The following is a 22844-nucleotide window of genomic DNA, read 5'->3' on the forward strand; positions in this document are numbered from 1 at the left end:
TATGCTGCCAGTGATTTGTTAGCTTCTTCTTCCACTAAGAAAATCATTTGTGTCTTGACTGAAAATGGCATATTTTTATTTCTAACTCTAATGCTATAGAGTTGTTTGTTTTATTAATGTTCTCTTGCTTACTTGATAACCTCAAGTAATAATGAAGATTCATTAGCAATATTTTTAGGTGCAGAAAGTGCACTACAATCTGTTTTAACATTGATTATATATCTTTCATTTCTGACAGACGATGCTGGTGTTAGTCAGGAGAGTCTATATTGGAGAAGGAGAACAAGCATTTGCTTTCATGTAAACACACAATTTACATATTGTAAAAGACAAGGCATGGTGAAAGTAAGTCATCACTTCACTTAGTTCCCAATAATTCTTCCCTGTTTGCCATATGAGTACCAGAATTACATGAGATAGATACATTGTTTTGTTACCTTTGGATGTATCTCCCTTTCTACTGTTTAAGATATCTCAAATTACCCTTTTACTGAATGTGAAGACAGCTTGTAATTCTAAATTCCTTAAGGATGACAAAGGTGGGCAAGACACAGAAACATTCATGGTGACTGAATACTACTCACCTTTCTTTCTCAACATGATAATGTTCTCTGTGGTATCACCTTGCAAATGCTAACATTTGTGACAGTATGCATTCATCCACAGGTGAGCTGTAATAGAAACTGATGACAAATCCTTCAGTAAGTGCCTACCTGAAACATTGCTGAGCATTCTAAATTCAGAGAGGACCATTTTAGTCCCCAACAGACATTGGCTTTCAAATGCATGACAGTACCAGTCTTCATATGAGATTTCAGGTACAAATTTGATTTGCTTTAATTTGATTTGCCTATGTTCTTATAAAGCTGTAATTTTGTGAAAGGTTGAAACTTGGAGAGAGACTAGATTCAGACAGCTGAGTGAAGGCTTGTCTACCCTCTACTGCCACATTCACGAGTATTTCTGAAGCCATTTTTTAAAAAAAAAAACATTTCTGTGTTCTCTCAAACTTTAGAATTCTATTGTGTCCACTTCTACCCCAGCTGTGGCAACAGAAGGAATGTGCATATTTAGACTCGGACAACTTGCAGGTAACAGCATAGCATACTAAGGTTGGGCTTCAAATGATATTGGTTTTGATGTAAACATTTCTTCAAATCATGCATAAAAATCATGCATTTCTTTAAATCATGCATAAAAATATATAGATTGCAGTGTTATAGAACAAGTAAATTATATTTTAAACATTAGGTTAATGATAACTGAATTTGTGGATGGCAGAAATGTGGACTACAATGGAAGATACATTCTATTCTAAGGAAATTGTTGTTCCGTAAGGTTTACCAAAAAAATGTGAGATTGTCCCTTATTTCCAACTCAAAACAGCAGCTGAGGTGTCTTCATCATTGGCTGTGGCTTTCAAATTCAGTGCTCTCACAGAGGCCTGTTGGATACTCCTAATGGACCTCTCACAGCTACAGGGATATTGGATGGTCTGTGCCACAGGGCAGCTGCTGGCAGGGTGCTTCAGCTGGCCAGAATGAGAGATAATGCAGCCAACACCACTGCTAATCTACCAGCAGGCAAATAAGGTATCTAATGAGAGGTAAGGCATGGTGTCAAATTAATTTCTTCACACTGAATTCTTCATGGAGTTACTACTTCTTCAGTGTGCTGCAGCTCATTGCTGTGGATGTTCCAGTTTGGTGGTCTGCAAGCTCAATGTCTCTTCAGGCATAGTGTGTCAGTACAATGTAAATTATTAATTTCTTTTATTTGGGCCATTATTGATTTTTGAATATTAATTCAGAAACATGTTGTGGAGTTTGCAGTTCACAAACAGTTCATAGCAGTCAAATGCACCATGGAAGCTGCAATATGATAACAAATTTGAGTAAATGACAGCAGTGCTTGGTTGCAGCCCCACCTGACAAAATCCACCGGGAGCAAAGGATACTTTGCATCCTCTGGACTTAACAGTGTTTTACACAAACCAGCTTTGATCAAGGGCCGCAGCTGCTTTCAGATGTAAATGCAATTGGGCCCTACCAAAACACCAGTTGTAGCACGTGGTAGTTCAAAGGATGTGCAGGGAACACAGCAATATCGCTTCTGAGCTGACAGAAAACTCAGCCCGCACTCGGCTGGGTGTCCTCCCAGGGCATGGAGAGGTGATGGCTCATCTCTGCCTTGCACTCTTGGCAGCTGCAGACAGGCTCTGACAGGCCTCAGGCAGTGTGTGTACCGCCAGATCCACACTCAGGGAGTGTTTGTGAGGCTCAGTCAAACCAGAACTCGGCTTTTGTTCTCCCAATGAGGCTATACCCAGATCATACTATATTTTTCTTTTCCTCGGTACCTACACTCCAGAAGGGGAGGAGCAGACAGTGACATTCCCTATTGCCTTAGCTTTATAACAGCTATGGGAATTTCTTTAACTGTAAAAATTGTAAAAAATAAGGTATGGTTTTATTTTTAAATGGAGTCCTAGAAAGGCAGCTTACAGCCTCCAGGTGGCCAGTTTCAGAAGCATCCACCGTGTCATGCAAATAGTTTCCTCTCGTCTCTGTTTTCTCCTGCCATAATGCAAATACATTAGAAGACAGAAAGGTGTTACCACAACTGCTGGTGGGGATGTCAGGAAGGAAAGTGTTAAATGCTGAGGGTAAACACCTCCCGATTTGTTACCTACTCAGCAGGGCAGAGAAGATCTCACAGATAAACCCAGCCTCGAAGCTTCTCCCTAGCTCAACTGGTTATTGCTCAGCAGCAGCTCTTACTCATCTGAATCTAGGTGGAGCTCCATCCATCCCTCCCTCCCTCCCTCTCTCTCTGCTGTGTGTCCTGGCTGGAAGGCTTTTCTCCAGCATCTGCACACGCGTCCGTAGCTACTGCTGGGCCTTCCCGGAGCTGCGCGCAGGCCCCGCCGCTGTTCCCGCCGAGCCCGCGGCTGAGGGCCCTGTCCCGCCCGCCCTGAGCCATGGTGAAGTACGGCCTCGACTACACGCGCTGCAGGTGGATCCTGCCCCTGCTCCTGGGCATAGGAGTCATCTTCGGGATCATCGCGCTGGCGGGCAGGGGCTGGCTGGAGTCGCAGACCTTGCCCTATGTGCAGCAAGCGTCGCTGTGGCAGAACTGCAGGAGGGCTGACCAGGGCGGGGAATGGAACTGCGAGTCCCTCATGGGCTACGGTAAGTGCCTGCAGGGGTGGCGGGAGCAGGCTCTGAGGCAGAGGGTCACATCCCGCAGGTCTCCTAACAGTATCTCCCTGGCATTTACGTATGAAGCCACGGGCAATAGGGACTGCCACTAAATGCGTCAAGAGTTTTGACTAACCGGCTGAAGAAATAAAATGCCCTCACACCTCTGTGCAGAAGAGAACCTACAGGATTGCATAACACATAAAAACCCCACACATGGTATTGTTCTGGTACAGAAAATAATACAGGATTTTCTTCCTCTCTCAGAGAAAGCTGGTAACCTCTTCTCACTAATCACTGCTTTTGGAAACTTAGCGGCTACCGGTGATCAAACATCCAAACAGGTTGTGTGGGTAAGCCTGGCGTTAGTGTGACAAGCTGCTCTGAGTGCCAGAAAAAGGGAGGTAAAAATTTAGATGGTAGCAAGATATTCCCAGGGAGTGTCAGGCTACAGAATGCTGTCCTGAAACTGCTCTGGTAGGTGGGTCGTGTGAAAGAGTCTCCTCGTGATTATGAAAGAAAGCTTTAAAAGATGGAAGGATTTCTTGTTTGTACTAAGTTTTGGTGGCTATTAAACATGTTGACTCAGGTGCAATCTTCAGCTTGAAAAGATGTGAACCACAAGTGTAGGAGAATAGCCCAAGAGAAGGGTCACTCTGGATGTGCTCTGTTTCTTTCTTTTCTTTTTTTTCTCTTTCTGCTTATTTGGTATTGGCCGTGGTTTGAAACAAGTAATTCTGGATGAAGGTCTGTTAGCTTGAGCTGGAAAGGAAGTTCAAGGGTTCTTACGATTTATGCTCATTCAAATTACAAGGAAGAACCTTTTCTCTAGGGCTCAGAATCTCGGCTGTTCGTGTTAAAAATAAGAGTAAAAGCACTTGCTGAAGCAATCTGAGGGATCATTTATTACAGTGTTTCAGAATTGTTCCTGAAGGTTTATTGTGTGTCATGAAACTCTACCTTCTATGCACAAAATTCATCTGTAATGAGTTAATTGCAGCAGGCCTCTGTGAGTGTAGGGCTCCAGGCACAACCAGCTCCACCAAGCATCACCATCCACTCCTGCTCTCAGGGCTCCTGCACCAGCTCTGTGGCTGGGCATAAGTCAAGCCAGCAAATTGGCCTCTGCTACATGGAACTTGAGAGAAGGAGAAAGAACATGATGCTTAGTAGAGGGCTTCTCAGACCTGAGTTTCCTCCTAAGTTTCCTGGAAAGTGAGCCCTCCTCTTGAGCTCCAGGCTAGGCCCTGGAGAATGCCATGAATGCCAGCTTTAACTGGACAGAAAACACTGAGATGTTTCACCTTGCTTCCCTTGATAAGACAAGAGAAATTTCTCCTTGCTTCCGGGACCTAGATAGGTGTTTGATATTTAGTTTCCTTCCTTATCCTGCCTCACTCTGATAGCTTTAAATTCCACAGCTGTATGCACAGTTTCCCTGGAAACTGGACAGCATCTACAGACAAACCAGGGAGGTCATCCTCTGTGTGGACTGTCCTGCAACGTCTGGGGTTACCATGAATCACATCCACATCAAATCCAGCACTTTTAACACAAACATTGTGGACTTGGTACACACATGCAGAACATTATCCAGCAGGTACATTGAAGAGTCCACTGACACTTCTGAAAGCATTGGAAATGCTGTTCATGAGCTGCATGACTGCATTATGCCCCCAATAGACATGCATCTATTACCTGAACTCTTCAAGGTGATTCAATATCCAGGAAGCCTAAGCAAATTGTCAAAATCCTTCTTGAAAAAGAGTTCCTGAATATGTCTGGTACAATGGAGTCACCTAGCCAGTGGGAGAATATGTGAAAGCTGTATGTAAACAAGGTATGCAAAGGCCAGGTAAGAGTGGGTTATGCTGCCAGGCTTCTGCCTTTGCCAGATTGTGCCATTAAAATGCAGATCTTGCCTTTCATGGGGGCGAGTTACCCCTGACCCAGGAGAGGACTGTAGGCCTGACTGTTAAGACTGCAAACTCATGTCACTGTCCTGATCCTTTCCAGACCTTTCCCTCAGACCCCTTCTCTCCAGAGGTGGGATGTGCTCAGATCCAATCCTGTTCTCCATTTTTACTTGCTCAGTTGATGCAGGGTTGGGATTTTTCTTTTGTGACTCCCACCTTTTCTCATGCAGGGCAGGGGTGGCCGATGCTGATCTTGTATTCCACCCAAAAGATCAAGCCATGAGAGCATGTCACTTGTGAGCATCCAGGTCTTGTGTTGAGCCTGATTGTACCTGCCCTAGTGATGAAATAGAGGGTTTTAGTAATTTTGGGATTACATTTGTCTGCTGTGCTCCATAAAGGTCGTGGAAAACAAGCATTCAGCATCATGTTCTGTGGGATGTTTAACTTTGTGCCAAGCTAAACACAGTGCTGGTTAAACAAAGTGTAATTACACGCCTTCCTGAGCACAGAGACAAAGATGTGATGTAAACGTAAAGGACAGAAGTGTTTTACAGCCTTCCTGAGATGCGATCTCTTTTCCCCCCTCTGTTCCACAGTTTCCATCTTGTTTCTTCTGACCTTTACTCTCAGCTTCCCTGCCTGATCTGCCACTGGCTGGGTAGGTTTTGAAATTTGGCCCTCCTGCAGGGGTGGTTTCACTGATAAACATGATTTGTATGTGTACCCCAGCAGCTGCCAGCAAATATTGTCAACATGACTTGGACAGTGTAGTTATCTTAATCCACTGCAGTCATCTTCGTCCTATCATAATTAGATATAATTGCAACATCCTTGCAAGTTGTTAATTATAATGTGCAAATTCAAATCAAATTCTGCACGTGCAATGTTTATAATTCCCCTTGAATCTCGGCTGTTTGGCTTAAGATATGTTTATGCAGTTGGAAGGCAAAAGCCCAATGTCATTGAGGTTGATTATACTGGAAGGGAGGAAGGTTGGATATTTCACTGGCTGCATCATCAGAGTTTGGAGGTTTTGATTTTTTTTTTTTTTTTGGAAAGGCAATAGAGTAGCTCCACTGGTACACTTGTCTTCTGTGAAAGCATCTGCTCACCCATGGTCTTTTGCAAAGGTTGTGGGCTCTGTGGGAAGTGAGAATATGAAGAGTTTATACACTCTGTTATCTTCTCCAAGTCTTCAGATCATCTGCTTTAAACATATGACACTCATGTAGACATTATCAAAGACTGTTGCTTTTCAAGCATATTTAGTTCAAATAAATAGAACTTTTTACGAAAAAATATCCAGTGCATTAGGATACTTACTCAAAATGCATGGAATTTAGGATGAAGGACTGGGAGATTCATTGCTCTTGCTCTTCATTGTTCTTGCACTTGGAAAAACAAAGGGCTCAATCTGATGACACGCTTGAACATATACAAAGAGCGATTAAGACTTTTTGGATAGATAATGAGCAATATGGAATGTATCTCTGTGGGACATGGCTGAGCTTACACAGAAGATGCACAGGTTAAACTCCATCATGACACTGGCACAGCACTCCTTTGTTTTTCTTGTTCTTTGGCTTTATTACCTGTCCTGAACAAGGTGTGTCTTGCAGACATGAGACATTTCTTCAGTATGTAATTTATTCCACTGCAGGCTTTGAAGATGTTTAAACATGTTTAGGTAAATACATAATAAACATAAATGATGTGGGGGGAAATAACTGATTTTATTAGTCTGAATGCGATGCACAAAGGATGAAAAACTTGTGACTACATTTGTCCCCTCTTATCTTCCACCCAGCCTTGCAGTTCTTCCATTTGCAGGTGCTGGCATCAAAACAACTGAAATTTTAAAACTCTAAGCGTATGTTGATGAGATAATCTTATTTGCATAGTGCAAACAGAGATCTTGGGGAAATATTCAGGAAAAGCCATTTCCATATGGCAAATGGAATCCACATCTTCAGTTATTTTCACATCATAATATTCTATTATAGCTTTTCCTGGGATGTGTGGAGGGGTTTGTGGCTGTGGAGATTAGTGGAGGCATGAATGATTTTGCCATCTGGAAAGGACACTTCCGTAGGGCTTGTCTTCCAGGTAAATAATGGGCAACTCTGTTCTAGGTATCCAGTTTTATTTTGGTCTATGAATATGAATGCAATACTACAAGATAAGGTTAGTATAGTATGATTATGATGAACAAAAATTACTTCAAATATGGCAGCAGATAAGTATGGTTACAGGATAAGTGAAAGAAGGAAATGTTGTGAAAGTAATATCCTTTTGAGAAAATAAATATTCTGCATCCTCATTGATGAGTAGATTTTTTCCCCCTTTTTGCCTATACCAGACTTTTGTTTCCAGGGAATCTTTTCCTACAGTGCAGCACCATTTATTATCCTGGAGGAAGAACAAAATGGAAATCCCTTACTAAAAATCCCCAAGTTATGATACAACAGCAAGGTTACATGGTGTGGTTTGGATCAGTTTCCAAGGTCTCTCTCCTGGTACTACAGCTCCCACTGGCCTTGCACTGCTGGCCACACAGGCCTCCCTCTGGAAAATTACCTTCTCCATCAGGGCACTGATTCATCACACCTGGGGCGCAGGACACACCAGGCACCAAGCTTTGCCACTGCCACACTACCTATGTAAAACTGTTTTTCCTTCCCCCACATTCCCATCACATCTGACAGCCAGCACCTAATCCCAGCATGGGAAACTCTTACGTGCCCCAAGATAAAGCAAGCATCCTGAGCAGGGTGACACGGGGACATTTCCAGAGGGACAGGATGGAATACAGCAGATGGAGGACAAACAAGATGTCCCAGTGGCCCTCTGGCATCTGAGGGTGTCTGTACATCAAAATAGAAATGAAGTAAACAAGTAACTGTGCTTTTGAAGTAGGGATCAGCTCAAGTCACTGGGCCTTTATTGCAGATTTTTCTTGAAGTCAAGGTTCTGCACTTAACAGCTTTCACAATTTGGTAAAATCCAAGGACATTTGCAAAAGTGTCTTTGCAGCTGGGAAAGAGGCTGGGGAGGTTTCTGACCAGTTCGAGGAAGCCTGTGGGAAAGCCCAAGATGGAGCCCAGCTTGCTCTGTGCATGGCCTGGATTAAAGGGCAAACCTCTACTCCTTTGTCACAGGCTGAACTGAAAACGAAAGGCTGCTGCTATTCTTGCTGTATTGTAGCATAAAATGCTTATATTAATATAAAGCCATTGTCTGTGGTTTTAATAACAGTGTGTAGAGAAGCATATAATTTCTTAAAACGTCATTCTCCTTAAAGTGCAATGTTACCTGGGACTAATCAGTGAGAAATGAGATTACAAGATTAGTTACTGAATAATGTAGAATATTCAATAATTATTCAAAACTAAGAATGAGAAAAAATAGAGTCTCAAACATGTAGCTAATGAAAAAGCCACAACAGGATTGGATTGATGAATTTTGTAAGGAATGATGAAAGAAAGAAAGAAAAGGTTTGGTTTTTCCCCAGCTTGTAGGAGACATGCCATTGTTTCTAAACCAGGTATAAGAGAAGAGAATCAAGGCCAAAGCATTTAATTACTGTGGCAATTTTTATTCCTTATCTGCAATTGCTTGTGTACTTTCCCTTATAGTTTTAGAGTTTGTACTTTTATAATTTCAGCGGAAGATTCTTTTAATCAGATTATTTTCTAAATAATAGTAATGCTCTTGAGCAGTTAACTCTCCAGAGAGCAATTGGACATGTAATCCCAAGTTTATTATCCAGCTTTCCCCTAATAATTACGGTTAGATTGTGTGGAAAAATAGCAGTCATGTGGAGCGTTCTCATCTGCCCATCAGGAGATATGAACTGCTGGTGCTGTGGATTTTGAGAAGATCCTCAACACTTTGCATTTTCAGGCCCTGGAGTCCTGGAGAGAGGATTCCATTCACTTACACAGGAGGCACCTCTGCTGACAGCATGTGGAGACTTGACAGCATGGTCAAACTCTCAACCCTCTTCACCTCCTCTGTTCCTCTAGTTTATTGAGGTAATCTGATACAGCATGGCTATAATAACATCTCCATAGTCTGAACAGTGATAAGGGCTGCAAGATGCAAATTCCACTGTGGGTTCAAACAGATTACTTAAGTGGGAAGGTGTTACACAGCAAAAGAAATAGAACTCTCAGAACATTCTTTCACGTTTCTGTATCACTTTTCACTGGCAGCCTGTGCTGTTCTGAGACACCTCAAACACACTGACTCAGTGAGCATTGTAACATGTTTCTTCTTTGTCAAGTACCATTAGAAAATAAGTCATTGCTCAAAAATTCCCAGGAACTCAAAGTAGCCTGTGGAGTGCTGACACTAGCCTGTGTTCCAGAGGTATCTGGCTTCCTTCTACTAGTACTAAATAACACTTCCCTTCAGTCCTGCTGAATTACTAATCTGAAACTGAATACATCTAATGTCACCTACTGTGCTGCTATATGCATGCTGTACCCCAATCAGGCCCCCAAAAAATAGGAAGTCTGTGCAGTTCATTTAACAACCTCATCAGCAGTAAGCAGCAAGGGACAAAGATTTTCAGGATGCATTGTAAAAGCTGTTTCATTAATAAGAAGAGTAAATAAATTCAATATCTTTTTATGACAACAAAGCATGACTTCTTCATATGCTGGGGGTTTTCTTTCGCAAATAATAAAATTTTGCCTCTACTGGAAAATCAGATCCAGGTTCACAGCTGCTATCTGTTAGTGGGAAATTCCCTAGCGCAAAAGGTGATTTTCAGCAAGATTTCAGAACAAAGTTTGCTCACAGCATGAAAACTGTAGATCAAGAATGACAACAATTCTCAGTCCACATGGAAATAAGATGTAAATTCAGTGTTCATTAGTCCCAAATGACTCTGGGAATATAAAACTTTAAAAGAGCTTTTTTTTTTTGAAAGGTTCCGCTCTACTGTTTTGATTAAAAGTCCTAGTTCATAGCCTGTGTTATCATGGAAATTGATTCTGTTTAATTCACATTAAATATTTCAACCCACTCTGGGGTAATTACGGAGCAGGTACATCTTGCTATTCTCATTAGCTGAGCTTATGTAAATGAACTGATTAATCAATACCTAACCTGTTTTATTTATCTGACACTCCCAAGCCCCATGTACACATCCAAGTATAAGTAATCCTGCCTTAATTTAAAATAAATAGGAAAGAAATAGGAAGAAAAATGTTATAGCATTAAAGTGTATGAGGCTGAACTTTAATCCTGAGATTTTCTCAGTGTGTGCAACTGCTTCTGAAGATAATGTGAGATAGGGGTACTCCCTGACTCTCTCATGAGCAAACCTTTAATTTTGAGGCACTGTGTGTGCATTATATTTAATAGCTAACTTACTCCCTTGGTACTCCCTTTGATGATGGCTCTACACCCTCTCTGCCCCTTCTGCCTTCCCAGCACTAAGTAAGCATCAGGGAGCAGCCCTCATTAATACAAGATTTGCAGAAGCCAGCTAACTCAAGCTTGTACATGCCCAAGCTTATGATGAGATGAATTTGAACCACTCCCTCAAGACGTAACTGCTCCTCCCCTCAAATTCAAGTCAGAATAGCTTCTAAGTTTAATTGCTTGCCTGAGTAAGAAAGGAGGGTTGCAGATTACATAAAGGTTTTGCTTGTGTTTGTTTTTGGGTGAAGTCAGTGGTGAGGAATTAATAGGTTTTTCCTTTAAAGGAGTTAAAGCCCACCAAGCCACACTGAGCTATCACTTTAGCATGCAGCTTATGGACAAAAACTGCCTTCTGCTTATATATACTGTACTTTATAGATAGAATAACTCGTACTCATAAAGGTTCTTTTCCTTAATGTTGTCATTTAAAATCATTTTTATGGGGTAATTGTCCTAAAGTCCTAATCCTTTCTCATTTATATGAGACCTGTTACTAATCATTGAGAAACTTTGGCAATGGCATTATCCTAGTGTGAACCTAAATAGGTCATTCTCTGTTTCCATGGTTGTCTTTTAAATAATGGCAAGCTAAAAGCTGGTTCTGGCTCACACAGAAATGATTTTTATAAGACAATACTCTGTTATTAAATGAGAAATCCATATTAACAGCCAATGAATTCTAAAAAACTAATGCTAGGAGGAAAAGAACAGAGTTGCCAAAGAGGATGCCATATAGAAAGACTAAAAAATCTGCATTCCACTGCAAAAGATATAAGTTCACACAAAAAAAAAGAATCCAAAGAAAAACCTCCAGTACTGACTACCCATGTGAAAGATATACAGAGAATGAAGTTCTTTTAAGAATGATCCAGAGGCAATGAACACAGAAACTCAGAAATAGTACATATCCAACCACACCTTTGATGTTATTTTCCTTGTTTTATTCTGTTCATAAATTACCCATGACTAATATGTGTTTTTTTTCTCATTGGTACAACTTCTTTTGAAATAATTTTCAGTCAATGGCTTTCAGTCTGCACATGCAGTTTATTCATAAGAAGCTGCTGTTGATAATTTCTGATTTATCTTGGCTGCATACAAACACATGCACGCTAGTATTTCAATGCCAGCTCACGTGTTCAGCAAACAATTACAGAGATTATAGTGTGCATTTGTTTCCAGAAAAAGCGCAGAAATTCCCCATAGCTGGCATGTTACAGAGTCAGTATTTCCAGAAGACAGGGTTTTGCACTGTGTAGTGTTGCACAGGTAGCACAGGAAATCCAGAGTCCTGATGACAGTGGCATGCATGTACACCAGCAGCTAGTAACCCTTCGGCTGGTAGAGGTGTGGGTTATGGGTTTGATGGACCACCTTAAGAGTCATGCTAAGGGAACACGAGTTCTGCTGCAAACACGTGCATTTTCACATGGAAACTTTCTTGAGAACCAACTAAAGGGAAATGGGTAAAACCTGGCCAAAGCAGTTCCTTTTCAAAGTGAACCATGTGCTCTGCAGTGTTTGCCACACCCTGACAAAGAACGCCAGGTTGAGAAACTCAAGTGAGTTCAGCTTTGTTTCCAAAATAATGCTCTTTCCCTTTAATCAGAGAGATGTTAAACAGGTTGGGCTCTGCAAACTCAGCCTAGAAACATTCTCATTACGTACAACACAGGGATGAATCCCTACCACTGCAGATTTTAGCTCTCCTAAGAATTGCTTTGCAAGATTGTAGCTAGAACTGCAGCGTTTATGTTTCTTTCCCTCAGTGGTATGAAGGACAACAGAGCAAAATATTAGTCTGTTACATTTTCTTTCACCTCTCCCTGGTTCTTGTGAATTAAAGCTACCCTTTCTCAAATTGCTGCACAATTCACTGCAGTGTGACAATGATCAGTCAGCAAGAACATCTAGATAATTGCTGGTGTCTTTGAGCTGGCAATAAATATTTGTTTTTCTTTCCAATGCTAGTTGTGTTTAGCTTCAAGCCAAGAGAAAAATTTGGAGAAATATGTTCTTATTGATTATACAAGGAGCAGTACTTCTGAACTCTCTGGGGTTGCTTTCAGAAAATGTCACCCAAGGAGAGACTTAGCAGTTCATGTGGTGTGGGAGTACCAGATCAAGAAAAACACGAGAATGTTATTGTGAATGTTTTCCCATGTTTTGAAACATATACACCAGGAACATGGGCATTTGTATTTGTCATGGAGGAAGCAGAAGTCATATGCTATTTTTAAGACACAACAGTTCTTTTTTTGAAGGCACCATTTGGAGCATGAAAGATGGCAGGCTAAGGAAATACTAGGTTTGGTGGTTCAAAGTTTTGGCTCAACTTACTGCTGAGCAAAAAAGTTTGTTTCTTTTGTGTGAAGCACAGATAGTGTTTACACTTTCTTAAACTCTAAGATGTGTGAGGGACTAAAATCAGGAAGGCAGGAAACTGGAGGTATTCTTAGTCCTAGATGTCTGATTAAGTCCATCAGCTTCCCTATGGCTGCAGCCAGATACAGGATAATCAGAATGTATTTATATGGTGCAATACAAGAGGTAGTCATGCTGCCTTCAAACTGAGTTAGCTTTAATAGCAGAGGAATAAATCAGTGTTATTATTTAATTCTGTCTTAGTGAATTATGTAGCTCATAAGATATCATGAGCACTGTCCTGGCATGAAGGGCTTTTTCTGGTCTCTAAATTTGCTTGGAGGTTTTCCCACACAGTAGGGAGTTATAGAAGTCAGGCACTTATTTTCATTTTCCAGTGGTAACATATTACTGTATTCACTTTGAATAGCTCAGATCTCACAAATCATTGCTACTGACATACAAAACACTGTTATCAGAAGCATTGTCCTTGCTCTACTTGAGACAGATGTGAAAACGTGGGTTCCTCTTGCCTGTTTGGGATAGCAATGTCTTGTTCAAGACCAAATTGCTCAGAAAATTGCCAGTGAGAATGAGTTTTGGTGTGTAGCTGCCCATAAACCCTTTCACAGTGTTCACCGATGTTCATTCAGTTGATGCAGGAACTGAAAAGGGGAGAAATGGGACTGGCACCAAAGCATTACAGGATGCTTCTGGTATTCAAGAACACTTTTGTATAAACAGGTTTCTTTCCTCACAAGCACATTTTAACTCTTAAACAGCCAAAAGCTCACCACAATTTTTGGGGCTGAAAAAACAGATCTTAAAAACTGCTGAATATTTTTACAAACTCAGTTTGCTATCCTGTAACCTGCTGCTCCCTCTGTTTCAATTTTTGATTTGGTGACAGGTGGACTGAGCCCTTTTAGCTTTTAAATACCCTCACTTTACAGACAAGAATACACTGAATTGGTGTTGCTCCTGTGAGGAGTCTTTGGAGTTCACATTTTTAAGAAAAAGCTTTGCAGATAGAACAATTTATTATTATTTTTATTCCATGTTAAAGACAAAAACTCCCACAACATTGGAAGATAAGAAAATATTTGAGACCAAATAAGCCACTTGCTTGTCAGTGTTTTTTGAGCAATTTAATTCTTCTAATTCTGACATTTTAAAGTAATTTTAAGTCTTAGTTCTATTCTTAAAGAACTAAACTACTCTAGTACTCCTGGCTGGCACAAGATAAAATAAGCATCTCAGGTATAGAAACAGTTGCAATTATTGCTGCACAAAGCCTTTGTTACATTTACTCTAGAAAGGTAAGATGTTTACACACTGTCATCTTAGACTACTGATAGCTGCTGCTTTTTGTAAAGGACAGATGAACTTAGAATACTTTTCTTCAAGAAAACCCTGTAGAGACTCACTCTTCCATCTTGCTCTACTGTCTTGGAGCGGTGTATTGCTTTTCTTCCAACATTGAGGGTTATTTTTTTCTCTTTTGTAGAACTGAGAGCCACAAAATTGGCTGTTAGGAGATTAAGCAATGCCTCCAAATGCTGTAAGCATCCTGCAACAAGCATGTCTCTTCTTGCCACATAACCAGTGCCCAGAGGGCTGGGCGTGCGCTCAATCTGCTTCCATACAGTCACAGCATTCGGAACACTACTTCAGGAAAACACCTGGGTGAGCCTGGCGGAGGAGGGAGGTGCTGGCACAGGCAAGGTGCCACCGCACATGTCTGCAGGCACCAGGCACAGCCCCCTGAGCCCAAGCCCAGGCGCTGTTCTCAGCCCAGGGCTTGGTGCTCTACCATCAGCTGCTCTTGAGAAGCAAGGCTGAGCTTGGGCAGCGGGGCAGGGGGAACCCCAAGGACTCTTGGTGTCTCAGAACTTGCTGGGCAGGCAGCTGTACTCTGAGTCTGCTCCTTTGCCTGGGAGTTTTGTATCTAACCACAAGCAGTTATGCACCGAAGAAAGAACATCACCTCTAGGTGTTCCTGTCTTTTCACCCTTTTGCCAGAAGTATCCAGAATTCTTATATCCAAGAACAGTGAGGTCACCATTGCTGAGAAACTTCTCTTACGGCCAGGTGCCCTTTTTTTTCTGTTTTACAGGGGTAACAGAGAGACAATGGGGTGTATTGAGCAGTATAAGAAATTCCTCTTCTTGTCTGTTTCTTCTGCCTGATGTGCTGTTCTCCCTCCTGTGCCTCCACACTGCATACTCTGCCTCTGAAATCTACCCCTGTAAACTCCTAGAGAGAAGAGTTTGAGATAAAACACTGGACTAGGAAATGTAATGCAAGAACACTTTTGCTGTCCCTTTCACTCTTCCCAGGCAGCTGCCTGTTTACTGTGAAAACACTATAAGCAGACAGAAACTCTGTGGAATAAGAAAGAGAAGAGACGTGGCATAAAACTGAAGCTAGAAAGCAGCAGGGATCATAAAGCAGGGAGAATGCTGAAAAGCAAAGAAAAGGGAAATTAGTTTTGATGGGCTGAGGGATAGAAAAGGATAGCTGGAGAATCCTGATCCATTTTTCTTGCTTAATAGTAGTGGTGGTGTGGGCCCTGGGCAAAGAGAGATGGAACACCAAGCTGCCACTCACTGGGGACAGGATGGTTGCTTTTGTGCTTACCTGACTCTGGTCAAGGGAAAGGCAGGACACTTTGCATTTTATTACTTCCATGCTTAAAGCAAACCAATCGATAGGTTTGCTCAGTTTTAGATGGAACTTTTACTGAACAGCATGTGCTGCATTTAAGTTGAATTGTAATTGTTGTCAGAGCTCTTTGGGCTGTGATAATTTTTTGGCACTGCTGTTGCATATATTTGGTTAGAAGCCAGCATTTGATAAAGGCGTAGTGGTTAGATGAGGGGATGAAGTCTGTAGAAGCTTAGCAGACTTTAACTGCTTACTCAATTTAATACACAATTTAAAATGTGTCAAAGTGGCTTTTTTTACATCCAGAAGAAGAGACACTTTGATCTCTTTGAGCAGTAGTTGCTCCTCGATCTTGAAATATTAAATAAATATTATTTTCCCAGTTGTTATGCCAATACGAGATGCTTTGCATTAACATGTTATAAAATTTTATAATTTGAAAATGAAATAATTAATACCTGAGCAAGCTTTTTGAATTGGTTCTAAATTTGGACCAAAATCAGAGATCCAATTTCCCTACAAAAAAGATTCCAAATCCTTAGCTCCATTTAGGACATGAAGCTAAACTAAAGCTGAAACACAGAACTCACTGAATTTTAACATTTATGGACTATTTCCATACCTTTAAGTTTGTCAGATTGGTAGTGCTTTTATAGACACTTTGTTTCAAGGGAAAATTTTTATTAGTTCCAGGGACAGTTTAATTCTCCTTGTCTGTGCAAAAGGAGGTTGGTTTTATGGCATCTGCTGAGGTAATATTTGTTATTGAAGGACAACATCCATTTTTACATCTTTAAAGCCATTTCTATCTTAATTTGTAATTGTTAAAACTAAACAGTAAGCTCACACCCAAGCCCTCATTTCATTCTGCATGAGAAGAAAAGCTGGAGTTTTCATGCATTCTGCACCTAGTACATGACTTCTTGTGGAACTGAAATGTTCACATATAAGAGGAGAGAAAGCTCCCACGCTTTCTTTCTTGGGAGATGATCCTCCTTTCACAAGTTTTAAAATGAACCTTTAATTACTAACCAGAGAAAGCCATCCTTTGTTTTTGCTTTTGTTCCTTTCTAAAGTATCTTCCTTCTGATTTCAGCCTGGGGAAGAGCCGCTGCTGCAACATACCTGGTTGGCTTTCTACTTCTAGTCATCTGTTTTGCACTGGCCATCATCGCATTTGCCATTGACACACTTCGGTTCAACTTCATTCGTGGGATTGGAGGCTTGCTTTTTGTGGCTGGTAAGGCAGCATGTGGAGTCAGGTTTAGCTTGTGCAGATATCCATACTAGAACTGATATTTTCCTCAGCTGATTCTATACCCAACTCTCTCCTGAGTGTAGCTGAGCTCTCTATGAAAAATCAAAGTCTGTCATGGCACTGGATCGATTCTCAGATCCTCCACAATATGGATGGGTTTAGCTACAGGGATTATGGACGAACGCAGTGGTGCTGGGTGTTAAACATTCTTTTGTTTTCTCCTGTTTCTTCAGCTGTGTTCTCCGTCATGGGCCTGGTCATTTATCCAGTAAAGTTCTCATCTGAAATTGAAATGACAGGAATCAATATGTTCAGCTGGGCCTATGGCTTTGGCTGGACCACCGCCATTATGGAAATATGCTTGGGATTCTTCTTCTGCTGCCTTCCTAACTATGAAGATCAGATCTTGGGTAATGTCAAGCCCACATATTTTTACTCTTCCCCATAAGAACCAGGAAAAATGTGTTCATATTCCAGAGATACCTGACAGACTAGCTACGTTTTTCAGAATATTGTCATCAGATGATAGTAGAAAAGGCTGGAAACTTTTCTAATGTGTGTAGAAAAATGGCACTGGCACCAGAAATAAAGTTATCTACTGTATTTTGGACCTTCATTGTGGGTTGGTTAGCTAAAGCACAAATATTAAAACCCCTTGGTTTTCCTCATTCATTCCTATGAATGGGGTTTATGTGGATTCCATTGCATTCTAAAAACATTCACAATTTTAATGAAATTCAAAAAAGCTTATTAAACTGGCAATAAACAAAAAACACATATCATCTTCCTGAAGGAAAGCTACTCAAAAAAATCCCATTTTGTATGTATCATCTTTAACCTGAAGATTTTGCGCAATTTTCAAAGAAGTCAAATATCTTTACCCACTGACTGCCAAAGTAGTAAATTAGTCAGCCAGCACTTCATAGTTTTGCTTCTATTTTTTATTCATTCACTTAAGCCACAAGGACAGAGTAAAGAAGGGATTAAAGCTCCTACCAGAGCCAGCATCTTGACTTTTCCTCATTCATTTGGAATGTATTTATTTCTAAATATTTGCAAGAGTAAGAAAGGAACACCAGTAAAGCCTTAAGAATCCTGGTGTGCCACTGCTAGTGTGAGTACAGAGTGGGAAGAGGCAGAAGGGATTTCAAGCCACCCCTGCAATCTGCAGACCTGGTTTGATAAAGGTCCTGGTGTGGCCTTCTTCTTGGGTATCTTGACACTTTTTTTCTCCTGTATCAAAACGTATGACTTTAAAATGCTCTGTTATACTGTCCAGCTTTTTTATCCAGTGTAGAAAGGTCAGGTATGATTTCCCTGCACCTCAGGAATTGGGCTGGAGCAGCGTGAGTGAGTGTAAGTATTGTACCGCTGCTAAAAGGCCTCTTTTTTGTTCATGTGGTGTTCTTAAGTGTTTTTAAAGTGGAAAGTGTATACTGTCATATGCAATTGTAAAGTGCATAAATACCCCTTACCATCTCAAACTAAAGCTCTCATAGAGAAAATCACATCATAAAATATCTTCCAGCATCCTATACTCCATGGTGCCTCAAGCCTCAATGTACTGTGAGCAATGAAGCAATCAAGACTGCTGGTTTCTGCCTTGTTAAACCTAACTTTATAGCATTCCATTTATTCTCTTAAGTGAAAAAAAAAAATAGATAATATATGGAAAAGGAGTCTCATCTAAATCCTTCACTACTGAGGTTTACATCTGCAATTTTGTAACTATGCGTACTATGAAATGCCCTGCCAAGTGTTCTTTGTTTCAATTAATTAGAGGTGGAAAATTTTTTAGTTAAAACGTTTTGGTAGCTAAAATTAATAAAGGCACAGAGCTTCACCTGGGTTGTTTGGAGTTTTTTGCTTGGTTGGTTGGTTGGTTGGTTGGTTGGTTGGGTTTTTTTAAGCAGTTAACTCCATTCACTTTTATGGAGTATCTCCTAACTTTGATCAAGAAGAGTGAGAGATGGGAAGAGTACAAACAATGGGGAGAGTGTAGGGATAGTAAGGAATAATTAGACAAGAACGTGTAAATATTCTTTAAAAATGTTTCCTAGCTGGAAGAAAAGCAAAGTGAAATATAGAGAACACGGTTTGTATAAAATGACTTGCAATTCTTTGTGTAATATTACCCATTCAGGAGAAAAAACTTATCATAAATATTTTTATTATGCTTATTACACCTAATAAAAGATGGTATCTATGTTATTGTTTCAAAAATGACTCTTAACTTTTGTTCTCTACTGAGAGTGGGGAATTGTGGAAGCCCCCAAAGCCTCCTTTTCTCAGGCACCACCTCAGAGTACCTGAGCATGCTGGCTGAAATTTGACATCCAGCATGACAACTACAGCTTGTGTTATTCTTCAATCCTGTTGCTGCCTGTCTCCCAAGGCCTTGTTCACAAGCACATGAGAATAGTGGACACTTATGGACGGCTCTGTTTGCTTATGAGTTTTTGGTGCTGAGTGCCTACACACATGATTCTGTGCCATTATGTGCTACAGCTCATTTTGGCACAGACAGTAATGCACTTGTGTTCACCGAATGGGAAACCAGCATGGTCCTGCTCAGTGCTTTTGCTCCAACAGATGTGGCAATCCCCTGAGGAAGTTAAAGAGAACTTAAGCAACCACCGTTTGCACTTACAGTTTCTTTTGCATTAGCTGGACACTGACAAAACACCTGGAGGTGGGGAAAGGTGCACAAAACAAGGTTTAGGAGTGTGACTCCAACCTTGATGAGACAGCAGAGCGTAATTAAAACACAAGGAAAATCAACAGTGATCATCTCCCTTCCTCTCTTCTTCCTTGCTGATCTTGGCAATTTCACCACCTCCTCTCTTCCCTTTTCCTCCTCCTCCTCCCTAAAGGTGTTTGAGCAGTGACAGGGCAGGTGTCTGCGGGACACAGCTCCAGTTCCCGTTTCCCACTGCCACCTTTCATTCCTGGGACAGGGGATGAATGAAGCAACTTGCTGACCCCAGCACAGCATCAGGCACTGTAGCCTGGCTCCCTGACCTAGGCCCTCACTGGAAAGTCTTTCCCTTAAAGAACAAGGTGGGTGGGTGGCTGGGTGCCCAAAAAGCGGAATTAGCACAGGTACTAGTACTCAAGTAAAATCCTGTCTTTGGGATAGTTTGCTTCCAGTCATGCCAGGCCAGTTCAACACAGATTGCTAGAAAAACACATCTTGAACTCTGCAGCAGAAAAACAGTGTGAAGAAGGATAAAATTGTTTTACAGATGACAGTGTTGTTTCCTGTGAATTCTGCAACAGGGGTGTGTGGCAAAAACAACATGCAAAATACAATCGGTTCTGACAGAAAAGGAAGCTGAATCCAGAGCCAAGGATGTGCCTCAATTTATTAGATTATTAACTATCAACTGCTAGAATTTGAACAAAATTGTTAAATTAATTAATTTAAGATCAATTACAGTGTTAACTAAGCAAATTGTTAGATTGATTTGAGCTAAGTCACAGTCAGAAAGCTTGGGTTTTCAAGCGAAGGAGAAGCTAGAGAAAGAGGAGACATCTCCTTTAGCCAGGGTTCTCGATCCAAGTCTCATCTGTAAGAGAAAAGGACACTGAAACACTAAGGGCAGCACAATAAAGGACTTAAAGTTTCATTGTGCCCAATGGCAATGCTAAAGAAAGTGCAGGAAGAACAGATGTCTGAAGCTTTTGGGAACATTAAGTCTGCTACAACAACAAAATAAAGATGACTGCCAAAGGCATTTGTACTATTCCTGTCAAATTAAGAATTAGGGAAACATCCTTCAACAAACTTGTTTTATCTAATTCAACTTCACTGCTGAAAAGCAATGAAGAAATTGTGTTGAAAACAAGTGGAATGTCAGCCCTACAGGTACAAACTGAAACAAAAGAAATAATGGGAACTTCCTGCTGGTAAGTTAATATGTTCAATATAATTTCTGGTGTTTCTTCCAGAGCTTGAACATCTTAGTCTTTTCAATTTTATCTGCAAATATGTCCATATTCACTTTCATTTCTCAGGCACCTGCCACTTGGTCTTAAAATCCGTCCTTCTTGATCAATAATTCAAATGCAATCTAGTTTGCAATTGTATTTGTTGTGCGTATTTTGCTGTAGGAACTACTGAGAAGACTGAAGGTTTGACCCTGTTGACATCACTTGCAAAACATTAATTTGTTTTTGTCAATGGGACATTTTATTATTGAAGTGCATACCCTTTATTTTATATGTTTTCAGAATTAATATCTCTAATGCATCCTCCATTCAGCAGCTCTGTTTACTTCTGAAATAGTACGCTGGTATGTATGAGGTAAGAAACAAGAGTTACAGCTGACATATCATTTCCAAAATAAAGGGCAAGTCAATGTGTGTAAGATTAGCAGAATTTGGGTATAATTAAATCACATTTGCTAGGTGTACAACATGGTCACATGAAAAGGTTCATTTTTCCTTTTGGCACATCTCAGCTGTGTGACAGTTATTACTTCTTATAATTCAATCTCTTGGAACGTTTCTATATCCAGTGGATTTCTCTGTGTTCTGAAGATAAGCAGGTTTAGGAAAAGAATGAAACAATCAAGCTTGTGATAAGGGAAAAAGGGATTGGCCCATTTGCATACTCTGTCAGAAAGTGGGATTCAAACCATCTTGTTAGGATAGTGATCTGAATGAACAAAGAGTTCCTTCTGAATCTTATTCGAAATTCCATCCTGAGATTTAAAAGACTGATAATAATGGGGAAAGAGAGATGAAATCAGTCTGGTCTTCCTTTATCTTTTTCTACACTGTCAAAATACTGCTTTTGCCAGAAATTTTGTTTTCAAGAAAAGAATTGTTGCTTTGGTGCAGCTCCATAGGAATGTCTGGGCCTCAATTTTATCTGCAAAATTCTTCAGTGTTAAGTGCCAAAATGCAAACAAGCACCTGAATAACCTTAAGGCTGCAGATTATTCCGATGGGGCCATCAGAGCTGTTTTCATAGATGGTTCCTTAAATGATTTGACATATTAGAGCTCATATGCTCATCTGCACACAGTGGTTAGTTCCACAGATTTCCTGCACGTGAAGTGATGCATGAATTAATTCTTTTTTTTCAATTTTGCTTTTCATTTTTCATTATCAAAGCGAAAATGTGGATGTATCGTAGGATTTTGCATGTGACTGCAGGGAGTGAGGAAAATTTACAGGAACCTGCAAAATTTCAAACTTGCACAGTTTTCCTGTTTAAGATGAATGTGGTGAGATTAGATCAAACTGTCCTCTCTTGGGTAGCTTTTATGATACATCCTTTTACTTGTGCCCTAGTTTGCCCAAGCCATCTGTTTTTTTGTAAAAACAGTTTTGTGAAAACCTACTCTAGTATCATAATGAAAGGAAATTATATTAGGTATCCATAGAGAATCCATCAAAAAGCACTTTAAATTGCCCTTGATTGTTCAAATGCAGATCAAACAGAGAGGCAGATGTCTGTAGGATTTTTCCACAGATAGTGTAAACCCAGAAGATTTAATTATTGGCTGTAGACCTGGCTTACATGCCCAGGTCCCCATTTCTTACAAAGTAACTGGTGCCCTAGAACCTTGCCCTCAGGAGAACATCAAACAAGTAAAATGCAAACATGAAAATGAAGGAAAAATATTTCATAAAGTATTTACATGAACATAGTATCACAATAGTACATAGTTTTATGTATATATATATATATATATATATATATATATATATAGTACAAATAATTACGTAGTATCACAATTTAGTCCATAGTTGACCTCAGTGCAAACGAGGATGGACCAAAGTTGTGTAAATCACAGTTGGGGCTGTGCTGTTATTTCCAGTTTTTCATTATATTTTCCCATATGGAATTCTCACTTCACTTCTGTAAAGCCTTACTGCTTTTTTCATAAGCTGTCCTGATTCTATCACACCCTGTCTTGACAAGCACACACGTGCTTGCCAGGCTCATATCTGAAGCTTATACAAAATATTAGTGCAACTAGGCTTTTATCC

At 40.5% G+C, this 22844-nt stretch overlaps 1 protein-coding gene across 1 annotated transcript; it reads left to right on the plus strand.

Annotated features, from left to right (window-relative positions):
- The first annotated feature begins 2960 nt into the window (after positions 1–2960).
- On the plus strand, positions 2961–18917 carry LOC131577556 (p53 apoptosis effector related to PMP-22-like). The gene is made up of 3 exons (XM_058835525.1): positions 2961–3191; positions 16680–16823; positions 17075–18917. Exons 1-3 carry the CDS (start codon positions 2981–2983, stop codon positions 17287–17289), a joined length of 570 nt encoding a protein of 189 aa, XP_058691508.1. The 5' UTR covers positions 2961–2980; the 3' UTR covers positions 17290–18917.
- The last annotated feature ends 3927 nt before the right edge of the window (positions 18918–22844 follow it).

The sequence above is a fragment of the Poecile atricapillus genome, chromosome 3 (genome assembly GCF_030490865.1).
Source record: "Poecile atricapillus isolate bPoeAtr1 chromosome 3, bPoeAtr1.hap1, whole genome shotgun sequence".
Classification (NCBI taxonomy): domain Eukaryota; kingdom Metazoa; phylum Chordata; class Aves; order Passeriformes; family Paridae; genus Poecile; species Poecile atricapillus.